General features: G+C 37.5%; 1 protein-coding gene across 2 annotated transcripts in view; it reads right to left on the bottom strand.

Annotated features, from left to right (window-relative positions):
- The window catches only part of LOC109243298, a 31751-nt gene extending 15526 nt beyond the window's left edge, over nt 1-16225 (bottom strand). For both annotated transcript variants that reach the window (XM_019410207.1, XM_019410208.1), the window contains exons 1-8: nt 15007-16225; nt 14195-14927; nt 13082-13571; nt 11507-11658; nt 8065-11400; nt 7717-7929; nt 4423-4626; nt 4084-4287 (exon numbers count right to left, since the gene is read on the bottom strand). In XM_019410207.1, the coding sequence (XP_019265752.1) occupies nt 4084-4287; nt 4423-4626; nt 7717-7929; nt 8065-11400; nt 11507-11658; nt 13082-13571; nt 14195-14927; nt 15007-16145 (6471 nt within the window). In that variant the 5' untranslated portion in view covers nt 16146-16225. The remainder of the gene's footprint in view (nt 1-4083; nt 4288-4422; nt 4627-7716; nt 7930-8064; nt 11401-11506; nt 11659-13081; nt 13572-14194; nt 14928-15006) is intronic.
- Nucleotides 16226-16432: the final 207 nt, after the last annotated feature.

Raw genomic sequence — 16432 nt, forward strand, 5'->3', positions numbered from 1 at the left:
GGGGGCTGGTGTTGATGGCGACAATTCACTGGTCCCCTGATTTGTTTCTCCCCGCCTACATAAAAAATTATAAGAGTCCCACTCTTGTACAGTAGTTAAATAAGCTTAAAATACAGCAATAGGAGCTTTTTGTTGATAAGGTAAATAATTTTATTAATAGAAGGGGAGAACCCCGTGTACAAGTAATATACCGCAAAAAAAAGAGAACCCACACCAAAATATTGTTCTCAACGAAAGAAGCCAAATCATCTATACAAATAGACACCTCATGGGTACACCAAAAAGAGACTATAGACAAAAGACTATTTTGCAACTCTACAAAACCTAACTCAACCCCTTCAAAAGCTCTCTTCTTTCTCTCTTTCCATATCATCCACATGATAGCTAAAGGATCAAACTTCCACGCCCTTGGACTTTTCTTCCCACTCATGTCGTCTCATCTTTGCACTCCAAATCAATTAAGGACCAAAGCCCACAGTCGTGAAGCCACTCGACAATGCAAAAGGAGATGATCAACATCTTTCCCCGAACCTTTGCACATGAAACACCAACATAGGTGATCTTCGTCTTCCTCAGATTTTTGCTGTCAAAATCACGCCCCTCGATGCCAGCCACAAAAAGCAGCAAACCTTCCTATGCACCTTAGGGATGTGACCTCCTCCCTCCCAATGTTTTTGAGAGCGCGAAGCGCAAAAAAGCGACAGGGGCTCGCCTCGCTTCAAAAGCGAAGCGCACGCTTCATTGAAGTGAAGCGCAACTGTGAAAATACATATAATATATATAATAATTAATTTATAAACTGAAATACACATTAAAAAAATCAAATAAACTAAAATATAACATATACATATATATATATATATATATATATATATATAATAATCAATTTTCTAAACTGAAATACATATAAAATTAATCAAACTGAAAATATAACATATATATAATAATTAATTTTATAAACTGAAATACACAATTAAAAAATTAAATAAACTAATATATATATATATATATACATATATATATATATATATATAAAATTAATTTTCTAAACTGAAATACATATAAAATTAATCAAATAAACTAAAATATAACATATATAAAATAATTAATTTTATAAACTGAAATACACATTAAAAAAATCAAATAAACTGAGAGATATAACACATATATATATTAAGTAATTTTATAAACTAAAATACATATTAAAATTAAGAAGAATAAAAGGGAGGGAAAAAAGAAAACCAATGTCTGCCCTAGCTGTGCAGACAGACGCGGGAGGAGAAAAAGTGAAAAAGAGAAGAGAAGAAGAAGAAGGAAGAAAGAAGGAAAAAGAAAGAAAAAAAGAGCAGAATCTGGACGGGAACAAGAAGAAGAAAGAAAGAAGAAAGAAAAAAATGAGAAGAAGAAAGGAGAAGAAGAAACTTACCTGGAAACCCTAGTTTTGTCGATGAAGAAGAGAGAAAAGGTCTCTGTTTTGTCAAGCAATTACAGAAGCGAGGTTAGGGGTCTGTTTTGTATAATTTACAAACAGACCCAATCTTTTTCTTAAAAAAAAAGGGCCCAGCTGCGATTTTTTAACAGAAGCGATCTCTTCACTTGCTTCGTCGCCTTGTCGCTTTTTTCACTGAAGCGTGCGCTTCACACGATCGCGTCGCCTCGGGCAGTAAAAAGTGATGCCCTGTCGCTTCGCGCTTAAAGCGACGAAGCGATCGCTTTTCCAAACACTGCTCCCTCCTCAGTAATCTCTCATAATAAGACTTGACAGTGAACCAGTCATCTCTACTCACTTGCCATCTCATCTCCATACATCAGGAATAGTCTGTGATGTATTCTGCCTGTACAAAAGTTCAACCAAGGCTTCAAATTCCCCCAACAGTCAATCCTGCAGGTCCGTCCTAAATCTCAAATCCCAGTGAACTTCCCCCTCATTAAACACGTGAATCTGTCGGACTGTCAGCTCTCTTTGGCACGGAACTCCATAAATGTCGGGAAAATCTTCCTTCGATATATTCTCACCACACCATTTATGCTCCCAAAAACGAACCCTGCTTCCATCCCCAATACTAAAAGTAATATTTTCACTAAAATTTTCCCATCCCTTCATGATGCCCCTCGCAAACAGAGTTATTATTACTTTTTAGCTTCTAAACTGAAAATAACTATGCAATTAGCTTCAATTAAAAAATAGATAGTAATCAGAACCTAGAAGCATAAAAATAAAAGGCAACCAGAAAGCTCAGCAAAGCAAGCAAGTAAACTAGTACCATGGAAGAGACAATGCTTGTCTTTTGGGGGGAGACTTATATTGGTTAACATTATGCTGGATGGTATACCAACCTATCTGATGTCTCTTTGCAAGATGCCAGTAGCGGTGGAAAAGAAGTTGAATGCTATGAGAAGTAAATACCTGTGGGAAGGTAACTCTAACAGCAGGAAGTTCCATTTCATTAAGTGGCAGGAGGTGATGGAAGGAAAAAAGGAGGGGGTTTGGGTGTTAGAAATTTGAGGCTGCATAATCAAAGCCTATTGTTCACATGGCTATGAAGGTATAATGATGGAAGCAAAAGGTTATGGAAGCAACCTGTAGAAGCTAAATATGGGAGGAAAGATTTTTGGGCTCCATGTGCAATAAAGTCCTCTTCTTTGGGGGGAGTTTGGAGTACCATTAGTAATCTCTTGAATGAGTACAGTCAGCTTGTGAAACAGAAACTGGGAATGGCCACAATATTTTATTCTGTCTATGGTTGGGTAATGAAAGCTTCACATCAAGACTTCCTGTTTTATATAGTTGCTCCACAAATAAGAAAGGAAAGATGGCAGATTTCTACTCAGTCAATGGGTGGCAGCTGATCTTCAGGAGGGGCCTTAATGACTGGGAAATAGATGAATATGCACAGATGATGCAGAAGGAAAGATGGCAGATTTTTACTCAATCAATGGGTGGCAGCTGATCTTCAGGAGGGGCCTTAATGACGGGGAAATAGATGAATATGCACACATGATGCAGTTGCTGGACAATGTCATATTGGAGGATAGTAGGAGAGATTCAATAGTATGGGCAGCAAACAGAGATGGAAAATTCACAGTTAGCAGATGCTACACTTTGTTACAGAAACAACAAGGAATGTATGAGTCTGACTAGCCACGGAAAGTGATCTGGAAATCAAAAGCACTTCTTAAAGTAGCTTGCTTTGGATGGGTGGCAGCAAAGGAAATTTGTTTGACTCAGGAGAACTTGCAGAGAAGAGGAATAATTCTTATTAACAGATGCTATATGTGTGAAGAACTTGAAACTGTCAACCATCTATTTATTCATTGTAGAGTGGCAAAACAATGTTGGGAATTCTTTCGAAATTTGCATGGTGTCAGATGGGCAATGCCTCCTAATGTTAAGAGCTTGCTGGAAACTTGGCAACTTCAGAAGATGGCAAAGGATAAGTTGTCTGTGTGGAGGACAATTCCTTTATGTGTGCTATGGACAATATGGCTAGAAAGGAATAGGGCCTGTATTGAAGAGAGAAGACAGAACATCTCCAGGATTGAAAATAGATGTTTACGAAGTTTGTATTTTTGGTGTAAAAGAAGTGTTATGGAAAATCTGGAAAAATATTTAATTTTTTTAGAGGAGTTAGGTGATATGGATTTAGGTGATTTGGAATTAGTTGATATGATGTAAAAGAAGTGTTATGGAAAATCTGGAACAATATTAAATTTTTTAGAGGAGTTAGGTGATATGGATTTAGGTGATTTGGAATTAGTTGATATGTAGAAATTCTATTTGTAGCCCAGCTGGATTGTTTGCTTTTCTTGGTACCTTTAATAAAATCTTACCTTACTAGAAAAGCTCACAAAGTAAGCAAGAGACAAAAAATAAAGGAAAACGAGAAAACATTGCCAACCAGAAGAAAACACACATATTACCTGAATAAACAACTTCTTCAGTTGTAACTAAATAATCACTAACACACCAACAACAAAAGGCAACAAAACTTGGAAACTTAAGCAAGACAAATAGACTCCTAAAGGAGGAAGAGAAAAAAACAAACAACCAACAACAACAATAAAAGATGGGGCTTCAATTACCTGAACAATCAACTCCTTTGATTCATGACTAGAAATAGGAGAAACATAAAAGCTCAAAAGGGTCTCAAAAATGGCATTTCTAATATATATATGAGCATCATCATTCGCATTCAATCCTGAGTACAACAGACGTAGGATCCACAGCCTCTCTGCTATGAAATTAGTTGAGCTACTCCAGAAAAAATTCTGGAACAACGGTATACCCTGTTAAAAGATCAGAGGGAAGGAGAGAAAGGAAAAGCACTGTTAGACAAATTAGTCAGATGATGATCAGATATGACTGGATAGTTGATCTTTATGACAAACGGCACTTATAAATTTCCGATACTGAAGATATACCTTCATATTTGCACTTGGAGAACGCATCAGATATGCACTTATTGCTGAATAATGGTCATGTGAAGGATCCAAAAGTACAAAAGAAGCCTCTGCAACAAATACGGCAGTTATGGATGAAATCTTTTGCCAAGGCTCTTCAATACCGTTTTGCAAGTATGACATTAGGAGACGAAGACGCATCACGTCCTTCCTCTTCTGACATTTCTGCAGCCAACAGTAAAAACGTATAAAATCAGGACATGTTACTTCTATTGAAGAATCAATAATGCAGCTCTGGAGAGATATCAACACCTTTTCCTGGCATATAACCAGCCAAGATGACTGGTTATTATGATTTGCAATTGATAGTTACAGATTACTCTATCTCTCTTATATAGACAGATAGTATCTTTTATCAGACAACATTGGATGATACTATTTCGTTACAAATCTCTGTCTGTGTATATACTTGCAGGCATGGGCACAACATCTCACCTACCAAACTTTTAATTCACAATACTGGCCTCTCTTTATAGCCTTTGTTTGAGAAGCACCAGAAATATGCATAGGCTAGTAATTGTTAAAGTCTATGGTTCCCAATACCTCTTCAGAGAGAATCATGTTTGTATGTAATTTTTTTTTTTTTTTTTGCCAAGAGTTTATATGTAAGATTCTTTTCATTATACATCGAGTATGAAGGTTTTTCATCACATCAATAATTTATCAACTTCGTCAAAAAATAAAGAGAACTGACTACAAAAATAGAATCTGAACTGCTAGAAAAGCACTTGAACTAATTAGATAAAAGATACTCTCAACACTCCTGAACGGAGACTACGTTAAATAAATAGAGACAGAGAAGTATTGAATACGTACAACTATAAATTCGGAGGCCTATGAGGCTCTCTTCCACCTACCCCTTGGCCAATCTTACCATTTCTTAATTTCTCCTTCTATCCCAAATGGATGTCATTTTCGCTTCCCAAGTAAAGGAAAGAATGTTTTACTAAAATAATTTAATATACCCTTTGGTCTATTGCAACTTATAGTACTTTTGTTACTTTCTGGATACAAAAATTCTATTCAATGAATGAATTGTTTGTATTTAATTCAGCTATAAAAATAGGTCAAACTGACCCTGACAAAGGAAAAGTGATAAACAAAGAGGGATATAAATTTAAGTTGCCGAAGTTGGTAGCAAGTGGGTTAGATCTTAGTGTAGACATAATGGAGTTCTCAAGAGATTCAAATTCACCAAAAAAGAAAGGTAACTAAGTTAGTCAATTTTACATGCTTCATTCCTAAATATGGATAAAAGAGATAGGAGTCCATGATAAACAAACATTTTCAACATCGATACTGAAAATCTATGCATTGTTAATGCCATTAGCCACACAAACAGACAAACCAAAGCATTATTGTGACAATTTGACTTTGAAATCTGAAATCATACTTCAACTTGCAATAATTCTCATAACAACGTCTGAAGTTTGAAATCAGCCATCGGGGTTGAATTCAATAAAAAGAATTCCTCCCACCTCAAAACACTTTACATATAAACGTAGCTCCATCTTTCAATAAGAAAACTACCATCACTATCCACAAAATATTAAGAGCACTAACAACAGACAATGATGACAACAATAGGTAACTCCAGTGCATGCCCATGAATGCCAGTTAAGATACTTAAGGGTAATATTACTAATTTTTGAAGCAGCTGCCGGGTTAAGGATTAATCTGGGAAAGAGTATGCTTTCCCTCTCAATATGGTTCAAAATTTGCAATGGCTAGCAGAGAATTTGGGGTGCCGAGATGGAAGACTACCCACCGCTTACCTCGGTATGCCTTTGGGGACAGTTTAAAGCCACCAATATTTGACAAAGCACCATTGAAAGGTTTGAGAAAACACTAGCATGTTGGAAAAGACTGTATCTTTCTTTGGGAGGGAGAGTCACATTGATCAATAGCGTCCTGGATTCACTGCCCACCTACTTAATGTCGCCATTTCCTATTCCAAGGAAGGTCGAGCTATCCATGGATAGATTGAGAAGAAATTTTCTATGGGAAGGCAACAAAATAGAAGATCTTTTCATCTTATTAAATGGGACAGAGTGACCTTGGATAAGAGAAATGCAGGTAGTGAAGGAGGATTGGGCATCAGGAACTTAAAGAACCATAATAAACAGTTTGCTAATGAAGTGGTTATGGAGGTTCGGCAGAGAAGAGAAGGGGCTGCGGAAAGAGGTGATAGCTTGCAAACATGGGAAGAACATGATCTGGAGAACTAATTCTGTGAGCTCCGCACATGGCGATGGGGTATGGAGGCATATACGCAGCCACTTGCCACCCTTAAACAAACATTGTGCATTAAGCGGGGAATGGAAGAAGCAAAAATTCTGGCATGATTCTTGGCTGGGCCATACTCCCCTCAAAATTGAATTTCTAGATTTAGATAATTTGGTGATGGATACAGAAGCCACAATCGGCCAGAGCCGAAGTGAAAATGCTTGGAACCTTAATTTTAGAAGGCCATGTTTTGACTGGGAGGTGAACAGGCTTGCTCAGCTAATACAAAGGCTAGAACAATTCCAGATAAATTCAGAGACTACTGATTCACTTAGGTGGAGAAGACAAGGCAATGGGACGTTATCTGTAGGGTCATGCTATAAATGGTTAAGTAATGTGTGTGGTAGTCCTACTCAATAGCAATGGACGATGATATAAAAGACAAGTGCACCATACAAAGTAGCATGTTTTATGCGGGTTGCTGCATACGAAGCTAATCTCACCCAAAGTAATCTACAGAGAAGGGGTCTGCCTCTGTGTAGCAGATGTTATTTTTGTTATGCTGCAATCACCTGTTCTTACATTGTCGGCCACCAACACAAATGTGAGGGCTACTTTTAGCATTTCCGGAGAGAATGTGATTTTTCCACAATCGTTAAAAAACCTACTGTGCTGGAGACGCTGCTGTCCTAGTAAGACAACTAGAAACTAGTGGATTACTATTCCTGCGTGTGTTTGTTGGTTGTTTTGGAAAGAGAGGATTGAAAGGTGTTTTGATGGAAAGAACAGCTCAATTCAGATCATGAAGCATAGGTGTTACGGCTACTGGTAGTTTCTGTACATGATATATGATGAAATGGGAATGACTGACTTTATTAGCTCATTAGAGGAGTAATTTTGTACAGGGAGACGCTCCTTTTTCTTTTTTGTACAGGAGGTCCTCTCAACTTGTATAGTTCAGCGCTAGCTTAGTGCCTGACTACTTTTTGCTATCAAAAAAAAATTATTTAGGGATAAAAAAGAAGGTACCTCCAGTGCACTCTTGAATCTTCCAAGAACCTCGTAACCTAATTTCCTCATGTCATCATCAGGTGAAGATATACTGACAGCACTAATCGCAAGCAAGCCTAAGCTAGCAAACTCCAAGGGCTCAATAAAACCCATAGAAAGACAATGAACTGAGAAGCGCAAGATAAAAATGGGATCATACACGCAGATTTTCTCAACATCTGTATAATGCACCTGCAGATATTTCCGAAGCTAAGAATTAGACAGATCTGGGAGAAACTACAGAAAATATCCATTATTCCTTGCTCTCTGAAAATTGAAAGAAAAATCAAAGATTATGAAAAAAGAAACTATCTATAATAGGAGTACCGCATATCTAAAGTCAGGATTATCCGTTTCAGGTTTTCTGAGAATCCCCGCACCAACTGTTCTATCATATGGGAAATAAAGCACGGTAGTTGCACAAACTTTGGGGTCAATTGGAATGTTTTCTCTGAAGTGGATTCTGCGGTAGTCATCAACTGCTTCAGCTTCGCTCAAATTACGAGAGATAGTCTGCACCAGTTCATTTTCTTTTCTGACTTTCAGCAGAGCGCTACCCCATAGGAAATCCAATTTAGCCATACTTACTTCATCCAAGTCATTAGTCAACTTGATTTCATCCATTAAGCTGTATATCTCCAAGTCAATCGCACTCATACTCGCACCATAAGAAGATAATAGTAAAAAGACCAATTCCCTCAAATTTATTCCAATGTCTTTTACATTATCAATATCAGTTTGCTGAGCCCTGATCTGGAAAAGCAACTTAAGCAACTTAACAAGTTCCAACTGCCGGGCACGTTCTTCAGATAGTTTAAAATAATCTTTTAGATCAAGGGCATCTTGATCTGTACATGGAACATACGATCTCATGATGCTCGGCAAAGGAGTAAATATCAGCCCAAAGTGAGAATGACCAGCTGAGATGTGAGAAGAGTGGATTGTAGCAGCAAATTGCGAATGTGCAAGCAACAGTTGAATAATTGAAATGCAAGAGAATTTCCCCTCAGATACCGATGAGATAATAGCTCGGAGCATCCGCAGTGTCATAGGATCGTAAAACCTATGCAAAAGAGATGACTTAGCAAGTTGCTCTATAAATGGAAGAGAAGCCAAATTCAGAAGACAATCATGCATCTCCATTGTTATTTCCATTAAATTTCTCAGAATATATACTTCCAGATATCTAAACAAGGAACAGCTTCCAATTTCAATTTGTGAGAAGTCAACAACATTCACAGAACATCTCTTGACAATAAGCTGCCACGATTGAACCAACAAGTTCAGAAGCCGGATTCTTGCCAAGTCTAAAATGGAGCAATCTTCTGAAGGAATCAATTCTGTGTCTCTCTTCAGCACAGATGGAAACTTCCTCTTCTCGGAGAATAAAAGTGCCCTACACAAACGTATTTTTGCAACAGTCCTGTTGACAACATTCAAAGACTCCTCAACTGAATAAGCACCATCTTGAGTGAGATCGAACCCCAGCAGATCACTATATTCACTTGAGCAAACAGAATTGAATATACTCAAGCGCTTTTTAACGTCCACCAAATCACCTCGCAATTCAAAGAAAAGTTGAACTACAAGAACAGTATTTGTAAGAAGACTACCTGAGATAAGATTCAGAGAATCTTCCATTGATAGGTTTTCACAACATTCTACCTGAAATATCTCCCTGGAAACGTAGCTCTTCCAAATAGAGAAACCTTGCTTGAGTATTCCCCAATAAAAAGAAACTATATTCTCATGAAGCATGCAAAGTTGGCCCCCAAACTTAGAAGGAATTGAATTCAAGTACAGGATGACAGTGGGAAGAAGCATCAACATGTCCTCATCAGAAAAACCACAAATTTTCTGTACTGCACAAGACTTGACTGCCACGTATTTATTCATCATGTCTGAAAATAACTTTCCAAATACTGATAGATGCAGGGGGCTTATATCAGCAACAAGAAACAAGATTTCAGCTTTTCTTTTGGTTATTTTGAGCATGCAATGAGAAAGGATATTGACATGAGTGTTAGCCACAGCTCTACATGTAATCTTAAGAAAAGGATGGCTTGGCTTCTGGATAGCTTTATGTGTTTTCACAACTTTTACAGCTTTGAGCAGACAGATATCAGCAACATCAAGTTCAAAACGAGTGGCAATTTGGTATACTTGCGAAAAGATTTTCTCATAGAGGATGACATCAAATTGTTCTGGTTGAATTCCCCAAAACAAACAAAAAGGCATTTTTTCATGTGTCTGCTGCATGTTTGCTGCCAGATGACTAAATGCAGAACCAGCAATGTGTAATCCAACACAGAGCACTGAAGTCAACCAAACAGAACGATCCTCATGGTCAATTGCAGATAGCATCCAATGGACCAGTTCAAGCATCTCAAAGGGAGATATGAAATGAATCAAATTGTGTAGAGCACATAATGTAGGAACTAAAGGTATTACGTTCTTCGACTTCATGCATTCATTCATCTTCTGCTTAAATGTCATAACCAGTTTATTTACCACATTCTTGAATGAACTTATAACATGTTTATTAGCATGATAAACTTCAGATGAGGAGCCTTGGCCATGGCAGAAAGACAACCAGAGCTCAGAACTTGCTTTTAACAAATTATGCACATGATGATCCATCTTGCTGACTTCCAGTTTAGCTGATTCAACAAACTGGTCTACACTGTCCTTAATTATTCCACATGCAAAATCACTTTTAACAGGGGATGGGCACTCCAGCACTGCTGCCACAGCAGGGTGATCAAGGATAGTTACAACCAACTCTTTAACAAAGTGAATTGTCAAAGGAGTAGAGGTGTCTAAACTGCAAGAATTAAATTTATCAACCACCAATTCTTTCAACATGCGGCTTAGGAGAAGGAAGCAAGCTTCAGAAAGCTTTTCAAACCCCTCGAAATGCTCATTTCTATATGATAATTGAGCTTGATTCAACCAAAAGAGTAAATAGCGGAAAATGGAAAGAAGATGATCAGATGTCTCCTCAGAAAGCTTTGCCATAAGCAAGTTTTGCAATCCTGATTGATTAGACAAATCCAATCCATCAATATCCAGAATTGCTGGGAAGAGAATATAAAAAGGTGCACGGTCCAAAAATACAGAAAATGCATTAGACTTGCTATCCATTGAACTGATGACACTGCAGTCCATTGTTCTCCCACCACTTAATCCAGTTACGGCCCTATCCAGACCCATGAAGAAGATTTCTCGCCATCTCTTAGAAGCATCATTAAGAAGACTAGGTTCTGAGAAAAATAGTTGCATCAACAATGAGAGAGGGACCCCAAGCAATTTATTTGAGACAGACATGATTAAAGAGAAATTCTGTATTATCTCAGCTGGTCTTGTGCATGCCAATGAAAAGCAAAACCCAATGGTTACTCCAAGCAGACTACCATCAGACTCACTCTTCAGCAATCTTTGGACTTCACCAACTGTACGGGTAAAAGAACTGTCAGTATACACAACTTCGTTGCAGTTGGAAGATATTCTGTAAGTTTTCTGCAAAATTCTCCGAGACAAATGTAGTAAACTCTTGAATGGCCTCCACTCATAGAGACATTGAGAATCATCCAAGTCATAAGCAGCTTCAAGTCTCTCAGAGAGCTTCAAAACAATTATTGAAGATAAAAGTAATGGATCCACCTAACAAAGTTCAGGAAAGATAGACACTGTCAAGACGGGAAAGCGCCTAACGTACGATTAATTCAAATTGCAAAAAAAAATACATAAATGTAAGGACAGATATTACCTGAGTCTCCAGGAGATACTTTAAGGTATTGCACATGTATAATGAAACCATTGACTTCTCGGATGCAGAAAAAGCACCAGATTCAGCAGTTACCAATGTTAGGCACTTATCCAAGATGCAAATAGTGAGCGCGCTGAAATCAGGAGATGCATCTGCAAGAAGTGTCATATAACTGTCAGAATACCGCAAGTAGTCTTTTCAGCATACTGTTAAGTTCTTCCTTTCGAGTTTGTGGTACTTTGGCAGGTATAAAAAGATTTTGCAAGCCATTTGGTTAACTATTTCATTTATCAGAAATAAGATAGACCAATTAAATGTCGGCAGAAAAGTCAAAGTTCCAATTGAAGCACGGTCATGATGCACTATGAATCCAATAAAAACTGAAATAGTAGATCAAGAATGGAGGTTTTAGCCAAAATTATCCTTATGTTTAAGAGAAGGTCTAACTTTGTCCTTTATATATCAGGTTGAGCACTTATCGTCCTTTAAGTTTGCTATATTTGGGCAGCTTTAGTCCATCAAACGGAAAAATCAAATGAAGAGCTAAAAATTGACGGAAAGCTCATAGGAGCGTTGTTCTTTGAAATTTCATTTCATTCCCCCAAATTGCTCCTTGAATTCGTAAAACTAAGAACCCCACTTCCCTGTGCAAGACAAAAGCTTCAATTGCAAGACAAAAGCTTCAATTGAGGAAACAATCAAAAAGATACTGAAAATAAATGGAACAGAGTATAGGAGGAAAATGTCTAGTCGTTTGTATTTATGGACTTCCACTAAGAAAATTAAATTGGTAGTATGCGGATTGAGTTCTCAAATGACTACTTTGTCTTCAGCAGAAGCTTTAACTTTGCCTTCTGGACTTCTATTCTTCTAACTATGTTTGATTAAAAGCAAAGGGAATGAAGAAAATTATTTTCTGCATCTCCAAATATTCCAGCCCCTCCTCAACGAGGAATGGTGGATGAGCTTTGTCCTCCAATGAATTTTATATCAAGCAACGAATATATGTTTTATATATACTCTGGAATTGCTCGTGACGGTAAAATACACTAATTAACCTTAGAAAAATCATCTAACATCGCATCTAAAATTTGTAAAACACAATGACATAAAAGAATTCATTAGTTCTGCAGAAATGAGTACTAAATGTTGACTTTATCAAGGTCTCAATGAAACCAACCATTAGTTTTAAAAGTTTCTGTTTGGGTATTCTGTTAAATAGACTAAAAGTGCTCAACTTTAGTAAAGTTAAAGTATGATTAGTGCTCAAGGTGATATATAAAGGACAAAGTTAGACCTATACCCAAAGATAAGGGACAATTTTAGCTAAAAACTCATCAAGAATGAGTAAAATGATGAGTGCTTTATCCAGTGAACAAGTAGAATAACGGTCACAGCCCCCACCCCACAAAAAATCAGAGAACAAAAGGAACAAAAATAATACGACATATCCAATATTTGTCAAGTCACATGGAAAATATAATCACTACAAAAAAGAAAAGGTAAAAGTTAAAACCCATCTTTTTTGAGGAAAAGAAAAAGAAGACCAAGAACATTGTATGAAATTTCAACTACCTTTAGCGCCTGGTATGCTACTCAAAGAAGACCTTAAGAGATTCAAATAATAGAATAACTTATTGCCAGTCTCAATTACAGCATCACGTAGGAAAAGAAGAACAGGTGAGGACAATTTTTTGTAGATATCACACCCTACTCCAAGCATGTCGTCTTTTCTATACCCAGGAATAAAGAAGAACCATGAACAAATTTCCTTTGGGTTTTGGTCAAATGCACCAGTACTATACATCGATGCCTTCGCTAGACTGTATGCTTGATCTTTAATGTCTCTGTTTTGTGAATACATAGACAACTCCAGAAATGGAAGCAAATGCTTGTACATTTGTGGGTGAACTCTTGAGGCAATTTCGCATTTAGAGGACCAACCAACATGTTCTTGGAGCAGAGATAACAGAGCTTGTTGCAACATAGTTGGTAATGCTAGCGGGTTGTTCGGCAGAATTTTGAAGAAATCAAATAATCCTTCCAACATAGTAGGCATTGTTTTCTGCAAGAAAGAAAAAACATCCAAAATGTAAGCAATACATATCAGGATTTCTCCATTTATTTTTCCCTATTCGAATTAGGAACTATTACGTTCGCGTGAACAGATTTACATTCGTAAATCAGAATACTAGATATATACCATATTAAATAGCAGAGAATTTCCAGTTTCAGAGCACATACAAGAAGAATAAAAGAAAAATCCAGGAAAAAGTTTCATCCATACATAAGCTTGAAAACATGGGCATCTGAAGTTCTACCTACGAACATAAGGTAAAGCTAAAAGTTTATAAGACTGACAACGTTAAATTCAAACCACATGCTCCAAATCACTGATTGATCCACCAAGAAAATGGAATATTTTAAATGAGTATCAATACATAGAGGAACAACTGGAGTGGCTTACGTGGGCACTAACTTAACACAAATGCAGCAGAAGTTAATACAGAGTCAAACGGACGGGATACTGCAGATAACATGTTTCTAGATGCAATTTTTTTATCAGTTATTACATGCAAAAGTTTTTAACTTCTCTAAATGCAAACAAATGCTTCCTCTATAATTTCACAAACAATGTTTGTTTCACAAAAATCCAGCACAACAAGGATTCAAGAGTTTGAAACTCACATAATATACTGTTAAAGCATTAAGCAACTTGGAATAGAATAGCACTTCTGTCTCTTTTACAGTAGAGTCTGGCAAAGCAGAAGAATGCAAACCCCAGAGTTCTGTTATAAGCTTTAAAAAATAAGCTTCATCTTTAGAATTATCCATGTCATCTTCATTTATGATTCCTTCACCGTCAAGGGGCAGAGCAGCATCGGGGGAGTAACTAACCCCACCAACAAGAATGTCTGTATCTTCATTTGCAACATCAATTTTCAGCTTCTTCCTACTGTTCATCTTATCTCCTATTTCAGCATCTGCGGGTCTTTTTGAGCATTGCTCAAGACCTCTGTAAAATTCATTCAGTGAAGAGAGTAATGAGAACAGAACTTGCGGATCGGGGAGAAAAATCCGAACTGCATTCCAAATATCTTGCTTGAGGGATTCCCATTTGTGGATCATTTGACCTTGGGAAGACGATACACTGTTTAATGCACCAATTAGTAACTCCAACAATTTCAGAACCTCCAACACAAGCTTCAAAGTTCCATGTTTTGCTAGAGGATCAGAATGAAGTAATCCTTTATTAATCACCAGCCGAGAGAAGGATCGTGGTCCAATGCACTTCATGATATTTTGCACCTCTGGGCTGTTAAGAGTTGGCAGCTCCTGGGTTTGAGATCCTATAAATCCAAAGACAAGTCCGTCACCAACAGAGGAGAGCACATTTGCTGCCAAAGAAACTGAATGAAACCTGCAAGTAATTGAGTCATAATGGAGAGACAACAATACTGATATTCAAAAATAAACTCTAATAAGCAATATTTTCTAACCAGTTACGAGACGAAGGGTCTTCAAGATTATAAGGGAACTCATCCAAATAAGCTGAACCAAAAGACGACTTCCCCTTAACAATTGCCAAAAGCAGGTTTCTGTGGTTCTCAACCTCTGCAGCTTTTAACTTCTTCATAAGGCCCAATAGTCTTTTCGGGTTTCCTCTCAATGGACTAGGTACCCTCTTCAAATCTGGCATCAATCCATTAGAAGGATCAGTACACACCATATATAACAGCTCATGAGCTAACTCTGCAGCCAATCCTCCACCCTCTCGTCCCGAAATGCTAGCGAGCTGCTCCAAAGTTACACTGCCGAAAAGCACACTTCTAAGCCCGGTGGGCACCAGTGAATCAGGAACAAGAACCTTATCGCGCAAAGTGGACAAAACATAAACCACAGTATCCTCATCATCATTACCCAACCCGCGAAGCACACCAGAATACATATCCTTCTGCTGCAACACACCTCTCAACAACCTGGCATTCCCTACCTCCAAAAAAGATATAGCAAAACCAACAAAAGCCTTCCTCGTTGAATGGTGCTTCTTCTTATTCGCTTCAATTTTCTTAACTTTCCACTCAGCTAGTTTCCCAAATACAGGGATTTTAAAGTCAAAACACTTGGCCACTTCCCACGCCATCCATGAACTACGCCTAACTATAGAAGCCAACAGAAAAAGGGCAGCGCGTTGGCGCTTTGCCTCTTTACTGTTCAATTCCTTATACAAATCATTCATTCTCTTTTCCACTATGGATTTCGCAAACTTATCCAACGCATTGACAACTAAAGCAACTTTTGGGTCTTCTTCAACTCTGTTTTTCCCGTAAGAATGATTGAGAATTCCAGAAATTAAATTGAAAAGATAGTAAAGTCCAGTTTTGCCTTTTCGGAGCTCCCAAGCTTGTTCGAGTTCGATACACTTGGATGAATTCTGAATGTAGAGGCTGAGAAATTCGGGTCCAGAATCGGATTTGAGAAGCTTGAGGAACTCCTTTGAAGCATCGGAACATAGCTGTAAGTCTGTAGAGGTTAAGTTGCGAAGAAAGTGTTTGAGTTTAGCCTCCTGGGAGAGTTTATTGTCGAACTGAGACAGAGGCATTGTTGTTCCTGCTCCCTTATTTTCTTCGTCTTCCATTGTTGCAGCAATTCAACTAGACCGGAAGCTTAAGAATAAACCCTAAACCCTACAGCTTTACAGCTTGTTGAGAGCGGAAGCTTAAGTGTCGGAAAAGAAAGAAAAAAAGAATTCTTTTATACTGTATCATTATATTAACCTTCTACTAAGTATTTTATTTCAATAGATTGTTTTATTTGCTGTTATTTTATAATATCACGCAGCAATATAAATAATTTATATATTATAAATAAAAAATAAGGTACGATGAAATTATGATAGAAAAGGGATAAAATATGATTATTTAA

The sequence above is a fragment of the Nicotiana attenuata genome, unplaced genomic scaffold (assembly GCF_001879085.1).
Source record: "Nicotiana attenuata strain UT unplaced genomic scaffold, NIATTr2, whole genome shotgun sequence".
In the NCBI taxonomy this organism is placed as follows: Eukaryota; Viridiplantae; Streptophyta; class Magnoliopsida; order Solanales; family Solanaceae; genus Nicotiana; species Nicotiana attenuata.